Consider the following 21,041-nt stretch of genomic DNA (forward strand, 5'->3'; position numbering starts at 1 on the left):
ACAAACCGTTATTTGAACTAACTATGTTATGAATTCACACATCAGCAGCCTTTTAACTGTGTTAACTTAGTGCAAACGTCTTAAAGTGACAGGCACTCAATTAGACCTATACACTACTGAACTTTGAATGCTACCTCTTACTAAGAATGCATTACTTTGCACTTGTATAGTCTTTTATTTTGGAATTTTAAGAGCAATAAACATATATTGCAATGTTAAGGAATTCATGTTTTTTCATTTAGATATGTAAATCAACATAATAGCTATTAATCAGCATAAATTGCTATTAATCAATTAATGGGGAAATAATCGAATCGGACTGAAAAAATGAATCGTTAGATTAATCGATGTATCGAAAAAATAATCGCTAGATTAATCGTTTAAAAAATAATCGTTTATCCCAGCCCTAATTACAATGTTTGGATTAAATCCACAATCCAGTTTGAAACAAAGCATGACACACAGGCTGTTTACATTAATTTAAACCCAAACATCGCAGTTGGTGCTAACTGCAGCATCATAATGTGATTGCCTATGTAGTTAGGCTGATAAGCAAAACAATTGTGCATTTCATGACTAAAGCAATACACCCATTACACCCATTTACGAGGCTCAATGTATCTCCACAATAATTCAGTGGAAATGCATGGATTCCAGTTGCTGCTACTGGAAGAAACTGGAATCCATGCATTTCCACTGAATTATTTTTGGAATCTGATCCCTTATCATACCTGTTCATTCTTACTCGTTGCTCGACTTATCGTGACTAAATTCAAGATGGCTGCAACCGTTAAACTTCGTGAAGATACTGTCTGTATAAATCGTCCTGTAAGTAAACTACCAGTGCTTTTTCAAAGTTCTCAATGTCTCGTTTTAAATGTCAGGGCCCTAGGAAGTCTACCAATGAAGTGTGGAGATACATTGAGCCTCGTAAATGGGTGTAAAACAGTGATTTATTTGCATGGCTAGCCCGATGCCGAAGCACCACTACTGAAAAAGTTGTTGGTAGCATCGGCTAACTAGCGCCAGATTTTGGAGTGCAGGGGACAAGTCGAGATGGGCTATGAGACATACGTTCACACTCGGTATCATGTTTCAATACACTTTAGGTCAATATCACACCGGAATTCTCCTTTAATAGATATATAGATATATATCACTCCAGAAAACCTGATTAGACCTGTCCATCCAGCATCTTCCAGTCCACCACTTCTTTCTTGATATCCTTTAAAACAAATAAATAAATAGGAGACGTTAACACATTAAAAAAAGAAACCTTTGTGCAAACGGCAAGTTCCTTGGCTTTGATCATATATATATATATATATGGGCTTTGATATAAGATTGACGGTGAGCTAACTAACGTTATGCTAGCATGCTACCTTAAGTTAAAATAACCTGGAAACTTCACAGTAGGCTAGCTTCGTTAACCCAGTCTCTTACAGAAACGTAGATTCTACAACATGACCAACGTTTATATTCACCAATATTTGATGGCACAAACGCAGTGTTTCCACTAGATTTTTTTTTAACAGTGGCGGCGGCTGCAACCCCCCCCCAAGAAAAAAAAAAGGTTACAGCTGGGGTGTCACTCCTGGGATGTTTTTTTTAATTCTAGTTGTTAATCAGTTGTTAATTGTTTGGGGGCAGCCGTGGCCTACTGGTTAGCACTATAGACCTGTAACCGGAGGGTTGCCGGTTCGAACCCCAACCAGTAGGCACGGCTGAAGTGCCCTTGAGCAAGGCACCTAACCCCTCACTGCTCCTTGAGCGCCGCTGTTGATGCAGGCAGCTCACTGCGCCGGGATTAGTGTGGGCATAGGCTGTATACCAGTCGTTGCTTTTTTACTGTGTCGATGCGCATCTAATGTAACAGCGGTGTCTTCGCGGAGACATCCACTCTCCAGTTCCATTTCTGCTGTTGTTGCGAGCGAGCTAATAGGCTACGATATGGGAAATACTTTCAATACGATCAGCTTCAGAAATTAATGGGTTTTCCTTAGCCTGTGCTACATCTTTCCACCAAGTTGTGCGAAAATGTTAGTTTTTATGATGTTGACAAACATGCGTAGCACATGGAAGCTCTTGATAGCGCATGCCACTAACGTCTATAAAAACAATATATTCATGGAATAAAACTAGACAGGTACCTCGTTTTAGCATTGCTGTTTATTGTTAAACTGCAATTTTCAGCAGCCAGCAGAGTGCATTTAGCTTCCAGACATTATTTTGTGTCTCCCCTAATTCTGAAGCAGTGGCCGCTAAATGAAGAGGAAACACTGAGAAGAAAGTTAATGTTTTAAATAGGCTACATCAATACAATATATAATACGTGAAATTGTTAAATTGCAATGTGAGCGGCAGCCAGCAGGGGAGGATACGTCGGCAGGATTATTTAAAAAGCAACTGTACATTGTGCGTCTGCCCTGATTCTGATACCGTGGGAGTATTAATTAAACTGTGGCGGGCCGCCATGCTGAAATAAACGTAGAGGAAACACTGACGAACGTCAAATTAATTCAATCATGGCGAGCGAATCCCAACATTTATCAGAAAAAGAGTTTGGTCAGATTTGATATGGCGTGCTAAAATTTGCTAGTGCGCTAACGTTAAAGTTAACTTACCATTCAGCTAGTTCTAACGTTAATAACGTTAATGCGGGAATTCCACAACACCTCGTGAACCCAGTACATCCTTAGCACAAACAAACATGCACGAAAGGAACGTTCAAAGAAAGTTACAAATGCTGGGCAAAGAAAACTCTTCAGACAAAATACATCTTACATTTCACCTTACCTTTCGCCGAAGTCAGACAGCCGTTGTCGGGCAGCCATTGTTCTCAGGCGACTTCACTTATCCAGACAGAGACGTCCGACGACGTAATGACGTAATATGCGAACCCGAAGGACTCAATCAGATTATAGACACCCTGGGAGTTCTTGCAGTAAAAAATAAACTCTGGACCAACACTGACGAAAGAATGGACACCGCTAAAACTACAGTATATAAAACACACTGACAAGTGTACAAAATCCTCAATATACTCCACAGTGTAAAAAATTATACTCTTTAACCTCATACTCTAGGAAAATAACACATCATTCTCAGAAACTGTTTAAATGTGAGTACAGTGACATTGTCATCTCTCATATGGCTCTTGTGCTGCTGCCTGTCTAGCCACAACAAAAGCCATGATTTCAGGAAGTGAGATTAGTCCGGCAGCCATGGGGTCAGACCTGGTTTTGTCGGTTAAAGGTTTTTTTTTTTTTTTTGCAGAATCTTGTAGACTAGCTGTATCTCTTTAAGATTTAGGAGGGTGCACCAGTGTACAAAATATATATAAGTATATATACCCTTTTGATCCCGTGAGGGAAATTTGGTCTCTGCATTTATCCCAATCCGTGAATTAGTGAAACACACTCAGTACACAGTGAACACACAGTGAGGTGAAGCACACACTAATCCTGGCGCAGTGAGCTGCCTGCAAAAACAACGGCACTCGGGGAGCAGTGAGGGGTTAGGTGCCTTGCTCAAGGGCAGTTCAGCCCTCAAGCTGTTTTTGGGAGCTTTGTCCTAGTGCCAGCAATCTAGACCATTGTTGATGATTTTTGTACAGCCACAGCATATTCTGTGTTATAGCTATGAACACATACAATCGCTCGATTAAAAGGTGAGACTTTAAGCTCTCGGTGGGTGCAAACCGTGTATTTCTACACGCCTCTGTTCCTGAGATATCCCAAGCTAAACAGTGGCTAGTTTTCATCAAAATCGCTGGGTTTTTTTTTAGAAATGGAGATATAACGTCTTTCGTGAAATATGAAGTGTTGCCTGTTACTTACTTGTGTAAACTTTCCGGGAAGTGATCAGCGAGATCTGGCGAGACTGCCACCTAGTGATAAACCAACGAAAATGGCCTGGTTTTGACCTGACGTGCATGCGTCACTGATTCGACCCAAAGCGACAACCGAGTTACTGTATGATAAAATGTCCAGATAAAATGTTTTCATGAGTTTTCGATCGTCATATATTTCATTTCCATTCATCACAGAGTTCCCAAAATCACATATAAGGTGTGTTAGATTGTCTAGTTTCGTAATTTAAAAAAAAAAAAAGCTAAAAGCGTAATATTAAGTTTTTGGCACTCAACGCATGGGAAGGAAAAACGTAATATTACGTTTTTGGCACTCAATGACTTAATATTTAGGAGGGTGATATCTATTGGGTAATGTCCTATATTAACCATTAAAGCCCTACAGTATGTGCCGAAATCATGGAAAAAAATAGGAAAAGCATATCAAAAGCAAATCAACTCAAATAGAGTTTGCAGTGTGGTAAAATGTTGGGAAAATGTAACCCTTTTGCAAATAATGAAATAATAATTTCAGATATCGCCTGTAATAATTCTGAATATGTACACTTTCCCTCTAGTATTAGGTATTAGGATTTTCACTCTTTGGCAGTATTTTCTGATTTACGAAATAACTAAAAGAGATATCTAAAATTCCCTGTGTAAAAGACTTTTCATCTAATATGTAAACACAATGAAAAAGTAATTTTGAACCTAGCTTCATCCAATGTTGTTTTAGTTTATGCAGATCAGCACATATTTAATTAGATGATGCCTAATTTGCATATTTAAACTTTATATAACAGATAAATTGTAATACATTTTTTTCCACTTTAATGTAAGTAATCAACTGGGGAAGTTTCATAGTGATATCTGTTAGTTATTCTTTTTACCTGTGGTGCCTCGCCTTATATTCAACACATTGGACAAGAAAGGCTTAATATCGAGAACTGCCCAAGGGATATCACTGGGCAAGAAACAGCAAAAAAAAAAACAAGAAACAGCAAAAAAAAACTTTAACCGACAAAACCAGGTTAACCTGAATTATGGCATTTGGCTGCCGGTGTTGGCAACTGGCTCCCATGTTAACTGGCTACGTTGATGACGTTTCATGATTGATGACGAGTCTTTGACATGTGGCTGCTTGCAGATTTGTCACTTTCTGATATAAACTAGAGAAGAAACACAAATATGCATGACATGTTTAAAAGTCAAAATTGTGTGTAGTACTACATGCACTAGACCATGAATATGCCACCTAAAAAACACCTAAATAGCCTAAATTAACTCCACGTGTGTATCGAACCATGAATAAATTGAACTGTGGGCTTGATAATCAGACGTCTACCTGCTTGCGCCACGAACCAGCTGACGGCACTTATAGAAATTAACATAGCTGATCATGTCATCTGGCTACCATGTTATCATGCTACCATTGCCCAAGCCATTTAGTAGGCCTTCAAAAGTATCATGGTTAAGTTTTACAAATGTTTCACTGAGGTTAGGCTGTGGCCCTACCTAAAGTGTCTGAGAGGCACATGAACGCCAGCAAATAAATAAAATAAAAATATGTTGTCTAATTGTATATCATTTTGTCCAGCCTATTCTTTTAAGAATTCAGTTCATGAAACACAGACATTGAAATGCACACTGCAATGGGCAGGAGAAGTCTATAACGTGTCCATATTTTACACAAAATTTGCGCACAGGGAGAGTCAAAACTCTTGGAGCTGTATTTTGCACAATGGCGCATGGCATAATACTCGTTTTCCACCCGGTGCCAAGTTTAATTCGGTATTTTGCACTTTTATTTTTCAAACAATGCGCCCAGGGGTGTGGCAATTAACAACCTAGGGAGTGGCCTGGCGCATTGTCTAAAAATCGCTATTGTAGGCTACACCTGGTCAGAAGTCTATGGCGAGTTGATTTTATTATTTATTATTTTAAGAGCACATTGTCAACAGTCATATTGGCAGGTGCACGCACCATCCTTCTACCATTCATGAACGCACAGCACGTCCATGCAAAACATTACAAATTGCACGATTTCAATGGGAAATATAATTAGAATAACAATATTACGAAATACTGTACATCTCATGATGAGTAGTTATTCACCATCATTTGCAAATTGGTAATGACGGTTAAAAGTGATTAGGGGAGAGGCGAGAGACACGCATGGAGCACAGCTGAAGACCCACTGTCAAAAGATATAAACAACTCCTCTGCAGGATAATCATTTGAGCAATATTAGGGTAAGTGTGGCTTTTTCCAGCCTATGTTTTGGATGGTAACTCATTGTCAGTCAATAGTGAAAGTAACTGCATATAACTGTCTTGTCTTTGACTGACACCATGGTGAAGTTAGTTTCACTTTGCCAATGACTTCAAATAATAGAGGAGTGCAAATGCGTGAAGGCTATGCTAGGTTTTAGTAAAGCATGGTTTAGTGGAATGACTAGGCTATTCCATACATCTCGCAAGCAGCTCCTTCAAATGCGCAGTTGAATGTCAACATACTGATGAATTTATTTGACATCGCGCTTTGCGCCGTTAAAGTGAATGACAGATGTCATTCTCATTGGTTTAAATGAGGTTATACGCCCCAAACACACATGACTGATTAAAAAACTTAGGAACACCTTGTTGCGCCATGCGCTCGACGTTTGATAACGAAAACCCTCCCAATGTGGACTGGACACATCCTACTAAATTTGAATAAGCTTTTGACGAGTGACGATGAGCTTTTGACTGTCATGATAGGGCCCTTAGGCTTATAGGCTATTAACGTTAATGTTGCTGACATGTAAACATGGGGTTGATCGTTTTTTTTTATAGTTTATTTCTCAATCCACAAACTCTCGTGCTTCTCCAGTGGTGCAACAGTTATATAGATTGCTATTTCATGCACTCAACATGGGGTTCAATCCTCCCCCATCAGTTTTTTTTATTTTTATTATTATTCATTTATTTTTAGATCAGCAATGATTCCTCAATTTAGGCAGATAGACTAGGTGGTGTAGAATTCTGGGGTATTGTATTCTGATGTGTTCATATGTTACTTCTGTGTGTAGTATACAACAGGGAGAGGTCCATATTTTTGTACATAACTGTGCCTTAGGCCTGTGTACCAGCAGGAAGGTCATACAGGCCGATGTTTAGGAACATCCGAGGAACATCAGTGATAACATGGGCCGAGAACACGGTAGGTAGCCACATAGGCTACCATGATCAGCCGTGCTACAACTTGCTACAATTATTATACCATATAGCTGACTTCTTTTAATTGTATAGCCTAAGTAAAGTAAATTTCACTGGGATTTGTCAGCTAGTTCGTGGCGCAAGTAGCCTACGTAGATTAATGGTTATCATGTAGGCCAGGGGTCAGGATTTATCTTTTTGTAGCATAATCCGCGGTCTGGTTGATATGTCAATGTAACCAAAATAACACCGTTAGTGTGTTCTAGTTTGGTACTTGGTATGCCAGATTTAACTGATGCATAAAACTTCAAACCTGAACATTTCCCAAAGGCACTGCCCTTTGCAAGTACAAGGTAAAAGTAGGCTATATAGACGTCAGTCAGAGAAGCAGACTCGTTTTCTTTTTGTGTATTTTCTTTTAAAAAATGTAGCTACTGAACACTCAACGGTCACATTGGCATCATATCAGTTGTTACATTGAAGCATTGCTCGTGCTAATAAGTCATTCAGTGAGGAGGAATTTGTGGTCATTCAGTGAGGGGGAATTTTTGATGTGTCAGATATCTTCGTTGCTTGCTACTCATTCCTGAAAATTATCATTTGTAGCTTCTGCCAACTGCCTATTTAAAGTGTAGCCTAGGCCTAAGTCAATGTTGTAGTGTGGGCATCTTTTTTGTTGTGCAGCTCTTTTAAGTTGTGTGGATTTTTTTGGCTCCTGATGCTGGACTGGTTAGCCACCCCTGATGTAGGCCTAGGCTAAGCAGTGTAATTTAGGAGGCAGGTTCAATATTTATTTTTTTGGTGGCATATTCATGGTCCAGTGCATGTAGCATACTACAGACAATTTTGACATTTAAATATGTCATGATGCAAATTTATATTTGTTCATCTCCAGTTTCCATCAGAAAGTGAAAAATCTGCAAGTGGCCACATCTGTCAAAGAAATGTCATCACTCGTGAAACGTCACCAACGCAGCCAGTTAACATGGGTGCCAGTTGCCATGTAACACGGGACTAGATATCTGTCAAAACAAGATAGGCCTACACGCTAGGCTATATACTCACAGTGGCTCTAACGAAATGTGCATTCTCTGTTGGGATAGTGATGACAGACAAACCGAGAGGGATAAATGACAGGAGTTTCCCATTATCTCATAGCCTACTAATCGTGCATTCTTTGTTCATAGTCTAACGTATTATACTGATCTGTCGGATTTGCACTGAGGTGATTCTCAATAATACGGAACAATATGCATTATCAGTTCAATCCGAAACACATCTTTATAATTTCAAATAAGGGACGATTCCGTGTTTTACGGAACGGTTGGCAACCCTAGTCTCCATGCAGGGTAGGCTAGTGTCAAGCAGTGAAGTGATAAGTTAGCCAATCACATCACCTAGCTGAGTTAGACAGAAGACGAGCCCTGCTTGCTCTGTTAAAATCAGTGTTGCCAACTATTTCAAATGGAAAGTAGCTAAAGCCAGCTCCAAAAGTCGCTAAATGTAGCTAGATGACGTCACACAGGTCGTGACCCCCCCCCCCCCCCCCCCCCCCAAAAAAAAAAAAAAAACGGTGATGCCCCTTAATTCCCCTTTACATCTGTTTGCTTTACACCAGAATGAGCATTAAAGGTGCGATTTGTAGGATTGTTACCAAAACGTTCTGTAGGCCAAAATCAAAACACTGGTGAACGTTCTCAAGACTACCAGACGCGAGCCTCTTCTGGGTTGCCAGATGTAATGAAGGCTTAGCTAACGTTCGTTGACCTGCAGCTGCTTTAACGTTTCTCCAACCATGACCCAGCTACACATTACGAAAACAGTGAAAACAAAAAATACCTCTCTAACCAACGTAACATATTTAGCTGAAGTTAGCGATGCAGATGAAGTTTAGCCTAGGCTACCTGTTGTGGAGAAATATGGCCAGCTCTGCGTCAGACTTGATATTCTTCGTTTGATGAAGACGTCACCATCTCAGGAAGCTCCTCCGATGTCCACTTAATGTGTTTCTTGTTTTAATTTTGGAAATTTGCCTGCCTCTCGTAGGCGTTCATGACTACAACTGACAAATGTTGACAGTTGGCCTTTGCTAATTTGGCAACCCAAATAGGAGGATGCGCTAGCCCATTATTAATACGCTATTCTAGAATTAATCGTTCAAAACATAAACGAAAATTCCAAGAGATTCCGCCCCGTAACTCATTTTTTTTCATGGGTTTTACGGGGTTTTACGGGTTAGAGTAATGTTGTCAAATAAGCCATTACTTCAATTCATCGTGTTTCCTTACTCTCTGACAACATATGGTGATAATTTTTGGAATGGTTACAGTTTATTTTCCATTATTTCCTACATACTGGACCTTTAAGTGGCTGAAAATCAATAATTTCCAACCTATTCCCAACTGCTGCATTTGCTTTGCACAGCTTGAAGTCTGATTATAACTTCACCATAGGCCACACACAATTTAACCTTACAACAATGGCTATATTTTGGATTTATTTAGTTACTGTAATGTCACTCGGACAGACCGACAGAATTTTTTTCCCCTTAAGCCCTCCTTACACTGACAGACTTTGGAAAGATTTGCAAAGATTTGGAAAAGATTTTTGAAAGACTACAGTCTCAGACCCTCCCACATCTAAAGACAAGTAGTAGAGTTTTAAATCACAGACTATGATTTAGCAATGACTAGGGATCTTGCAGGGTCACTATTTACAGGACTGCAACTAGATTCTTTTAAATTATTACCCATCGTGCAATAGATAAACAGGAACTGAAATGATTACTACACAAGACTTGCAGTTCTATGTAATATGTCATGTTTCATGTTTTCGTAAGTTTCATACAGTGATGCTGGTCTACTGCTGTGAATAGGCTAAATACAACTGTGATCATGGTTATAGCCTACAACTGTATAGTTAACTTTGGCCTTAGTGCCCTGACATGTGGCCTTTGTGCCCCCCACCAAATATGCCCAACTGAAGGCCAAGTGGTCTTGCCCCTAAAATGGTGAAATTCCAAGCCTGGTTGTGACGAACTGGCGATTACGAGCATGTTGTATTGGGAAATGTCATTTCCTTTGCTGTAGACTATTCCTGATGTATGGGTATGTACTGTATTACCCTTTACCCCTGTGCCCAAATACCCACGCCAGTCTATCAGGAAGTGCCAGTGTGTGTATTGGATACTTATGCGCATTAATAAAGCTGCCAACCAAGTCTGAGACATACTCGAGTCTGCATTCTTTATAAACGCCACAATATGAAAAACAATATTTTATACTGGTTGTTTTATGCTCTATGCTTTATGCTGACATTGTTTTAGATGTGATTGAATCTGTAGCAGTTCCTAATTTCTGCCTCTTTTCTCTAGAAAAAGAAGCCCCTGCCTCAGGCCTCATGATGGGAAAGAAGTCAATGATATGTAATGCTTCATATAACTGTACTATAAAGAAACTAAAATGTGGCATTGTAATCACCTTCGTTGTTGCACTCCTTGGGATTATGTTTATGTTTTCACATATCTGGTCAAGTGGATACTGGTCCTCTGAGTCACAAGGCCAGCATTGGGTAAAGAAAATGAACTGTTCTGTTTCCAATTGTCTTCATACAGTATCAACAGAAACATTTGTTGGTATCCAAGGATGCAAAACATTATATTTTAATGCCTTCTTGGAGCATCGGACTTCTTTTCCAAGTGTCAGAGTCTTAGCTATTGTGTGGCGGGCTGAAGAAACTCCTCATTACTGTGTTTTGTATTGTGAAGATATGTTGTTTGTAGTTTCCGCAAAGAAGACAGTTCACAGCACCCATTATTATTTCCCTTATGGAATGGCTGATTTTCTCTGCACCATTCCAGGGGATTGCAAACCTAAGCATGCATCCCTCACTACTGCTGGGAGTGATTATGTGAACAGCACCTTCATAAGTGTTCTTAATCAGGAGCCAAGAGACAGTGACTTCCCAGTGGACATCACCATCTGTATCAGTACCATGTTTAATGGGTACAACAATGTCCTCCAGTTCATCCAGGCTATGGAGATCTATCGTCTACTAGGAGCCCAGAAGGTGGTGGTTTACAAAAGTAGCTGCAGCCCAGACATGGAAGAAGTGCTGCGCTACTACCAAGATAACATGGGATTTGTGGAAGTCCTCCCTTGGCTAATTGGTGCCCACATCAATGTGTCCTCTCATTGGTTGATCTCAGAGTCCCCTGGTGACCTCCATTACAATGGACAAATCCAAGCACTCCACGACTGTATGTATCGTAACATGTATAGTTCCAAGTATGTGTTTTTACACGATCCGGATGAGATCATTCTTCCATATCTGGATAAAAACTGGAGGGACTTCCTAGAGAGATTGAGGGCCAAGTATGGAGAAGTCATCTACTACTTTGAGAATAATGTCTTCCCTGTTGAGGAGTTTGATGACAGTGGGAGATACTACCTGAAGGAATGGGCTTCCCTTCCGGGTGAGAGCTTCCTACAGCACACTCTTCGAGAGCCACTTCCAATGTTTCCCCCAAGGACAGGGAAACTGATCATCAATCCACGAACTGTGTTTGAGGTGAACGTGCACCTAGTGGAGAGAAGCAGCACTAGTACTGTCAAGGTGCCACCCTCCTTGGGGAGAATGTATCACATCCGGCGCAGGAAAAACACAGCACTGAAAAGGAATGATTTAATTGTGGATGAAGGGTTGTGGAAATGGGCTCCACAAATGATCAGGGAAGTGAATAAAGCGCTCAATCGAATGAACTTGTCTTCTCAGAAGCATCAAATGCATTAAAATATGATGCTTATGAATATGCAGGGCATGGGCTCAAAATCCAAAAAGGGCACATGGAACAATATGTGTTAACAATATAGGTCATCTTTATATGTCTTTATATGTCATGCATTTCTGCTAGTTAATTGGTTTATGTATATTGGTTTACTCTTGAGGAGAGGAGTTACTGCTGTTACCTGTATTCAGGCAACAGGGAACTCAGTCTGCTGGGCAAAAGTTGATGTTAAATGTATTTGTTCATCTTGTCTGTCCACCTGCCGGCAGCTTAAAATAAATATTCTTCTTGTACTGGAACCATCTGGGCAGCCGTGGCCCACTGGTTAGCACTCTGGACTTGTAACCGGAGGGTTGCCGGTTCGAGCCCCCTATAAAAAGTATATATACTTATACTTATATATCTTGTCCAGTGATTACCTCTGCTGCTAACTTCACAGTGCGGTAAACAGCATTAGGGAATGTACGCCTTTATTAGTAATCTCAGTGCATATAATATTAATTGTAAAAATGTAAATACAATACAGAATGACAAATTTACAGCAACATCATCACAAACCTTAAAGTAATATGATTTTTTAAAGTATCTATTAATCTTTAAAACATATTGTAATGTGGACCAAATAACACTCTATTCTACTCTACTGAAAAGAAACCAAAGAGCTGTTGAAATATCATAATAGTATTATGCTGACATCTATTGGTGGAAAATAGCATAATAATTACACCAGTTTGATGATAAATGGTGATTGTTAATTATTATTATAAATATAATATTGGGGAGTTTAGTGCAAAACGTTTAGTACAAAAGTGGCATCTTTCAAGAAAAGTAACTATTTCAAAGTAAAACAAATATTTGTTTATATTGTTTTCTTGTATTGGTCACTTCATCTGACTTGCAGAAGGGAAGTGATGTGCCAGAGCTGTTCTACGGACTCTTCTGAGCCAGCAGAGTTCCCCCTCCACTCATGTGATTCATTCCATCACAGTGAATTCTTCTTTTTGTTTGGACCTCCTGAAAGAGAAAGCCAAGTTTTTACCAGGAAAGTGAAACTAAAGCAAAGCAGAGACGTGGCTTTCAAAAAGAAAATGCCAGGAGAGGTACTACCTCTCCATCTCTATTCCACTGTAAAATACAAATACAATATGAAATGAAAGACTTACTTGGTTAAAGGAGGGTTTGTGGACACAGTGAATGTAGGGCTTGGGTTCTGGCTCGATTTTCCCAAAATAGGTGTTATAGCACGCTACACAATCGATTAGTGGCTAAACAAAACATATGAACAAGCATTATTGAACAATGCAGTTTTTGAAAAAAAAATTAAATAACTGAATGGCACTGCCCACTATACTCACTCTGTTATTTCTGAATGGACACTTAGTGGGATCAGCATTGGCAGTTCCTTTCGCACAGCTAGTCACTTTCAGGTAAAAGTTATGATAAAAGAACCTCACACCAAAACGGATCTAAATACCAAACATATATAAATGATTGTTAGACGTAAAAAAATGAAATTATCACAGTATCAGAATCCTTCTGCTATAGAAGGCAAAAGGATTAAACATAAAATGAAAACTTACATCTATATCTGATGTGTCAAGGCTTTTGAAGAAAAGGAAGTGGTTCTTGATGGCTGAGTGGCTGTTGAGTTGCTGCAAAGCCAGGTCCACTCCATTCCTGTAAAGATCAGGCAGCTTACTGTAGGCCTGCTGAGCTTCAGTGCAGCCCAGCACTCCAGCAGCCAACAGAAGGACAGTCAGGATATATGCCATGTTTCCACCAGACTCGGGACTCGAGTTCCCACTAAGTCTCCCACTGCGCATACTGTATAAAACAAAAGTGCCAAACTAACTCTGTCCCCTGACTGAGAGATCTGCTGTACTGCAGGAGATTGCGCAAATGGTTTTATGGGAATAGAGGAGGACGGTCGATAGCTCACATGTTTTCTTTTGTCGCCACCCCCTGACTCTTTTTTTTTGTTGTTTTGGCGGCGGGTAGCATTCTTTCAACATGAAGTTGCACAAGTCCAGACTTGTGATAGTTGCTGCGCATGATTTGTGGTGAACTCGAATACTACCAAAAAATAAAACAACTACAAATAACAGTTTGAATACATGCTTTTATTAGTCGGACAGAGATTACATAAGTTCCACAGAAGACAAATATTGGCATGTTTCACTGATTTAAAACAGTCAGCTCAACACAGTCGTTGTCAAGCACCTTTAAGCCACTTTTTCGTTTAACTCCTCGTCTTGTGTATTCCATTTGAAATTCTTGACCAAATTAATCAGATACACATGTCTTACAGTCAGTAATGATCAGACAATCAGTCAGCATCTCTGTACAGCAGTATTATATAATCTTCAGTTATTCCTCATTTTGATGTTCAATTCTCTTTCAATACAGCCAAGAGGGTTGGGGATCCATTATTATAGCTCAAAGTGTTGCAATGATCCACTCGTGCTTTCTTCATTTCCTAATAGTCACAGACAAACAAAAAATTAACTCCTGAGCAATTATACCATTCTTTGAAAAGGACACTTTAAGAGTCCTTATTCCTTTAAGTAAAAAATTGGGCTGAGGGATGGGCTGAAGTACCTCTGTCAGTGAAGGCTTGTGTACACAGTGTACATAGGGTTTGGGTTCTGGGTCAATTTCTCCCTCAAAGGTTTTGTAGCAAATGGCACAGTCTATAAGTGGCTAAACAAGCAAAATGCACAGCCAAAGAAAAACAATCATTAGAACAATTTTAGCTTTAATCTAATGTATTAACTGGAACTATTTTTTTCAGCTTGTCACCATCTAAGTTCAAAGACATTTTAACAAACACACTTACTCTGTCATTCCTGAACACACATTTCTTTAGATCAGGATCCACAGTTCCTTTGTTACATTTGGTAGCTTTCAGGTAAAAGTTGTGGTAGTAGAAGTTCACATTAAATCCAGCCTTTTAAAATAGAGTAGCATCAGACTTTACCTCATAACATGAACATTTGCATAAGTTATTTCATTGGTGATACAATTGTATGGTAGGCTTTGATATAAAAAAAGGGAGAATCTGTTTAAAAAAAAGCCAACAGTTCAGTTTGTTGTACAACTTCTTTGGCACTAACAGCGATAACATAGACAGCTTGTTTACAATTGATTCCATTGTTGCGAAGCCTGCTTCCAGGCTCAACCATCGTCCTACTGGTTGTCATAGTTACCATCCATAAGCATGGTGGTGATTAAACTTTTTTTTTACCAGATCTACTTCATAGGTGTCCCATTATTCAGAATGAATAGCCAACCCACCACCAATAAGAAAAGATTATTTCTTCTCTCAGGGTGATAAGTCTAAAAAAATAAAGTATAGCAAATGAAGTTGACTAAATGAAATGCATGTTTTTTTACAAACCCTGGTCAGCTGAGTTCCACTTACATTTATGTCTGACATGACGAGGCTTTTGAAGAAGAAGAAGTGGTGCTGGACGGCTGAGTGGTTGTTGACGTGCTGCAAGGCCAGGTCCACTCCTTTCCTGTAGGGATCAGGTAGCTTACTGTATGCTTCCTGAGCTTCAGTGCAGCTCAATGCTCCAGCAGCCAGCAGAAAGACACTCAGGAGAAACGCCATCTTTCCACCAGACTTTTGACTACTTTAGAGCAAGTAGCACTGTCTCTTGGACTACACGTTGGCTAAACATTAACTTTTAACCTCAAAAATATGTGGAATTCAAGCCCCTTCCCAACCCCTGGGAAGAGTAAACACAGATGTTGACAGTGACACTGACTCTTTACTCTAGTCTACGACTGGAAAAGTTACTGATGACAGATGAGGTGCTCCAGTTTAGTATAAAAAGGACTCTCGCATGGCTTGATGTTATACAATCATTCTCAGGAAAACTTCGGTAACACTTTACTTGACAGTATCGACATAAGAGGGACATGACACTGTCATGAACATATGACACTGTCATGACACATGAAACCCAACCCTAACCCTAACTTGTTATGACAAAAAACGAATTACACTTAATAACAGAAGTGTTATGTCATAAACATTTATGACTTGTTTATTTTATTTTTTTTGTTTTTTGTTTTCCTTGCTTGGGGAATCACATCATTTACATCAGTTATAATTTAAGGTCAGAAAATAACAGTTCTTAAAAAATAACAAGTATTTTGATGGTTGAAGCCGTACATTACATCTCATCAGGTCTCTTGTATAAGTACATTTCTATATGCATTCCCCCGTATATGAATGCATGTGAACATACATTTAGACACGCACACACACCCACACACAAACATACATACATATATACACAGCCAGATATCGATGCAAGCCCATATACGGAAATGCATAGATGTGCAAGTACAATCTTACATTCTTGTATGTTTACGCCAGCACACGCAGTATATACATACATGCATGCATGCATACGGAAATGCATACATACACAAGTGGCTACATACAAATATATATACATAAACACTCATTTACAATATCTCATATATACATACTGTACAGGCCACAAATCTATCTACACATGAATGCATACATACCTAGACTATACTTCTTCTAAAGACATTGATTATATTAACGTAAGATATGGGATGTGTGTTCATCAGATCATTATTACATTTGAAACATAGATCACAGTCAACATTTATCATGTGATCTAACTATAGCATGCAATATTACTATAGATTTGTTTTTTAATTTTGTGCCAAATGTTTGGGGTACCTGTGTATATGGAGTTAGACATTTGTTCTAGACTCAATAATGTTTCAAATGTTTGTAGCCATGTTCTTTCATTAATGTTGATAGTGGTCTTCCAATTGACTGCTATGACACTCATCAGGCCAATAGATACAGTTTTTTTTCTTGAAGGGGGGCCAGTACATATTGTCCATATAATTAAAAATGCATAATTTAGGGTCTAGAGAGATATTTTCTTTAGTAATCATAGATAAGTTTAATATGACATTCTTCCAAAATGTTTGTCATTTAGGGCATTCCCAGATCATGTGGAAGTACGTTCCTTTCACCTTGTTACAGTGCCAACATTTGTCATCGTTATATGAACCCATAAGTGCAAGTTTCCTTGGATAGTATATTCTATTGACAAACTTAAAATTTATAGTTTTATTGCGTGCAGAATTGGATATCTTATGCATTTTCTGCCAGATTGATTGCCAACTGTCTGAATCTATATTTGTCTTTAAATCTTTCTCCCAAATCTTTTCTAACGATGTAACAGCATCACTTTTCCAGTTGTTTATTATCTTATAAATTTTGCTGCTCAAGTGTGTCCCCTTTTTCATTATTACCATACAATGTTTTTCTATATTGGATAGTTCTGGGAGTTGTATGCGTTGTCCAAAACTTTTTGTAAGTTGTGATCTAATTTGAAGGTATAACCAGAAGTCTTTCAGCCAGCCTTTGTTTGTAAGTTCAAAATTGTTTTTCAGTTGTTCAAAGGACATTATGTCTTCAGAAAAAAGGTGACCAAGTGTACAGAGCCCCTTTCTTTCCCACTCCTGATTTTGCAGTGTTTTCTTATCAACTGTAAAGGCACTGTTCTCCCATATCGGGGTATTTGGGGAGAGGTATGGTTCAAATTGTAGCATGTTCTGTAGAAGTTTTATTATTTCACATGAGAATTTTATGATAGGATTATCTATATTCCTCAGATATTTGGTATTGAACCACAATGATTTTAAAGATAATTTGTAGTTGTCTGAAAAAATGTTGAACTCTATGTCCTCTCAAATTGTTGATTCAGTATAGCCTAATTATAAGCCCATTTTAAGGGATATCTAGCGTTTATGGCAATATAGTACTTCTCTAAGTTTGGGAGGCCCATTCCACCTTTGTCGCGGCTGAGATATAGTTTGTGTACACCAATTCTCGCTCTCTTGCCATTCCATATAAAGGAAGATAGAATAGAGTTGATTTTCTTAAAATAAACTTTTTCAAAGGGTAAGGGAAGAGCATTTATGACATACACTAAGCAAGGAAGAACATTCATTTTGATTGTATCTATTTTTCCCCATAGCGAGAGAGGTAAGTACTTCCATCGATCTAAATCATCTTTAATCTTCTTCAGGATGTTGGTCAAGTTTGTCGAAACTATGGTCTCAAAGTCGGGATTTAGAGTAATACCCAAATATTTGATACCCTCTGGGGACCACTTAAAGGGCAGATTTCCAAGACAGTCTTTATGACAGGATTTGTTAAGTGGCAATGCCTCAGATTTACCACAATTAATTTTATAGCCGGATATTGACTGAAATTTTTAATTAATTCTAGAGTGTATGTAAGTGAGGAGGCAGGATTTAGTACAGTTAGTAAGATATCGTCGGCATACAAGAATAGTTTTACAGAAAAATCTCTAATAGGAATTCCATAAATATCTTTATTTTATCGAATTTGGCAAGCAAGTGGTTCTAGAGAAAGAATAAAAAGTAAAGGTGATAAGGGGCAACCTTGTCGAGTGCCTCGATGTAAAGAAAAGCCTTCTGAAAGTATTCCATTTGTGGAAACCTTTGCAATTGGGTTACTATAGAGCAATGAAATGTATTTAATAATATTTTTTATGACTTGTTTATGACATGTTCATGACAGTGTCATGTCACTCTTATGTCGAAACTGTCAAATAAAGTGTAACGGAAACGTCACATTCAAATATAGGTAGAGTCCAATGCTCAGAGATACTGTACACCCTCCTCTGAATCCAACAGAAACATTACTGGGTGATGCACAATTGTATTCAGATCATGACATTGACATTTAAATTGACTTCCACCTCAAAAAGTATTACCCCAAAAATCCCAAGCATTTTAAGTCAGGAACTACCCTACACTGATACTGCTTTGTAGCTGAAGATGGGACTTCAGTCTTAAATAATAAAATAAAAAAACACATCCTTTGTGGACACATCACGTTTATTAAATAATTGCCGGTTACCAATTATATGAGAATAATTGTGCATCATTTTGCAACAGTATGTCATATTCCCATCACTATGCCAATGGTACCTTTGTACCTGCCATTGTTAGTAATTACTGACAGTGTAACTACACTACCCTTCAGAATTATTGGGATCTTTGGTAAAGTTGACTAAAAACAAGTATAAAAAATAATCTTTTGGTGATTTATTGTACTCCCACAATGAAAACAATGAGGAAAAATCCACCCTTGAAGGGAGGCAATTTTATTCTGAGAAAAAGGAAAATGTCATGAAGAAATAAATATATATATTATTTTTTTAAGTATATATTTTTGGGCTTTTTATGCCTTTAATGACAGGACAGTGGAGTGTGACAGGAAGCGAATGGGAGAGAGAGCAGGGGTGCATTTTCCTATCTAATTTCAACTTATTTAAGTTAATCAGAGTGTCTCTGAACTTTCAGAAGTAGTTCATGACTTTCTTTTTTACTATGGTATGAAAATAGTCACAGAGGGTAAATCCTCTAGTCATTTTTCAACCCTTGGGGATCAATAAAGTATCTATCTATTTATCTATCTATCTATCTATCTATCTATCTATCTATCTATCTATCTATATCTAACATCGGAAAGACAACAGAATATACTAAATTTAAATAAAAAGAAAGTGTGTTGTAATTTGTAAGTCAGAGAATGTCTATGAAAACTAGGTACTTGCTTGGTCAAAGACCCATGGTTATCTTGCCCCCACGTACAGTATGGAGGATGGCAAGATAGGCAAAAAAAATCCATAAGAACCACTGTTGGAGAGTTACATACAAAGGTATCATCTTGGGGTCACCAACTCCCCCAAAAAATCTTCAAAAGTGACCTCAGTGCTAATAGATTATTTAGAGGGCATGCCAGGTAGAGGGAGGAGGTCCAACACCTACAGTAACATTGTGGTGCACTGATAACAAGCTGGCTCTCAACACCAAGAAGACCAAAGAGCTCATTGTGGACTTCAGGAAGTCTAAAGCTGGCACACACACACCCATGCTCATCAACGGGACTAAGGTGGAGCGTGTCACCAGCTTCAAGTTTCTGGGTGTCCACATCTCTGAGGACCTCTCTTGGACCCTCAACACCTCTACCCTGATCAAAAAGGCTCACCAGTGTCTCTTCTTTCTGTGGAGACTAAAGAAGGTCCATCTGTCTCCTCAGATCCTGGTGAACTTCTAACGCTGCACCATTGAGACCATCCTCATCAACTGTCACAGTTTGGTATGGCAACTGCTCTGCCCATGACTGGAAAGCACTGCAGAGGGTGGTGAAAACTGCCCAATGCATCACTGGTTCATTTTAGTCCCCTGACCTTAAATCCATAGTAAAACAGTGGGGTGAGCCAAAAAGGGGAATGCACAAGTGTGGACCTAGCCTGGCTAGCGCCACCACTTCTCAATGAGACGTGGTCTGGGAACCAAACGTTCATTTTCTCGTATTTGAAAAAAATGCCCAGATCCGTTTATTGGGTGCCACGGATGTCTATCAAATGCGTCTGTGTATAGCTCATCATCATCTTGCTTTCCCCCCTGTTCTGTGATTGGTTCCCTATCTGAGGCAAAAATTAGGGCGGTAGTTTCCAGGCTGCCTTAGCAGCGTGAATCAAATCGCGCGCAAGGCAGCATGGGAACACCCAGGCTAGTGTGGACCTAGGAATCTGGACGATCTGGGGAGATTTTGTAAAGACAAACGGTCTTAAATCCCTTGCTTTGTATTCTCCAACTTTATGGGGTGTCATAGGAGAATATTACAAGCTGTTTTATTGGCAAATGGAGGCTTAAGAAGGTGGTAGCAAGAGGTGGCAATAATTGTGAGCGACATGTTTTTGTGAAAAATATTTATTTCTTGAGATTTTCATTTTTCTCAAAATAAATTTGCTTCCTTTCAAGGTTGGATTTTTTTCTATTTTTTTCATTGTGTGATTACAATAAATCACCAACAGATACATTTTTTATACCGGCTTTTAGTCAACTTTCACAGCAACTTTCATGGCAATTGGATAAATAAAGGCTGAGATATCAGTTCATTTACTTTGTTACACCGCCCATAGAGGCCAAATTACACCAATGTCATTGTGCGTTCCCACAATCAAGTGCCAAGTCCCTGTACCAAGTTTGCCTTTAGTACATCAAAGTGTTGTTAAGATATTAGCTGTCTTTCTTTATTACAGCACCCCTAGAGGCCAAATGACACAACTTTCCTTGCACGTCCTCACAATCAGCTACCATGTCC

General features: G+C 38.9%; 1 protein-coding gene across 1 annotated transcript; it reads left to right on the forward strand.

Moving 5' to 3' along the window:
* Window positions 1-5,990: 5,990 nt before the first annotated feature.
* Window positions 5,991-12,048, forward strand: LOC121688627. The gene is made up of 2 exons (XM_042068339.1): window positions 5,991-6,102; window positions 10,421-12,048. The coding sequence occupies exon 2, from the start codon at window positions 10,447-10,449 to the stop codon at window positions 11,836-11,838; it is 1,392 nt and encodes a 463-aa protein (XP_041924273.1). The 5' UTR covers window positions 5,991-6,102; window positions 10,421-10,446; the 3' UTR covers window positions 11,839-12,048.
* Window positions 12,049-21,041: the final 8,993 nt, after the last annotated feature.

This window comes from Alosa sapidissima, chromosome 17 (assembly GCF_018492685.1).
Source record: "Alosa sapidissima isolate fAloSap1 chromosome 17, fAloSap1.pri, whole genome shotgun sequence".
In the NCBI taxonomy this organism is placed as follows: Eukaryota; Metazoa; Chordata; class Actinopteri; order Clupeiformes; family Clupeidae; genus Alosa; species Alosa sapidissima.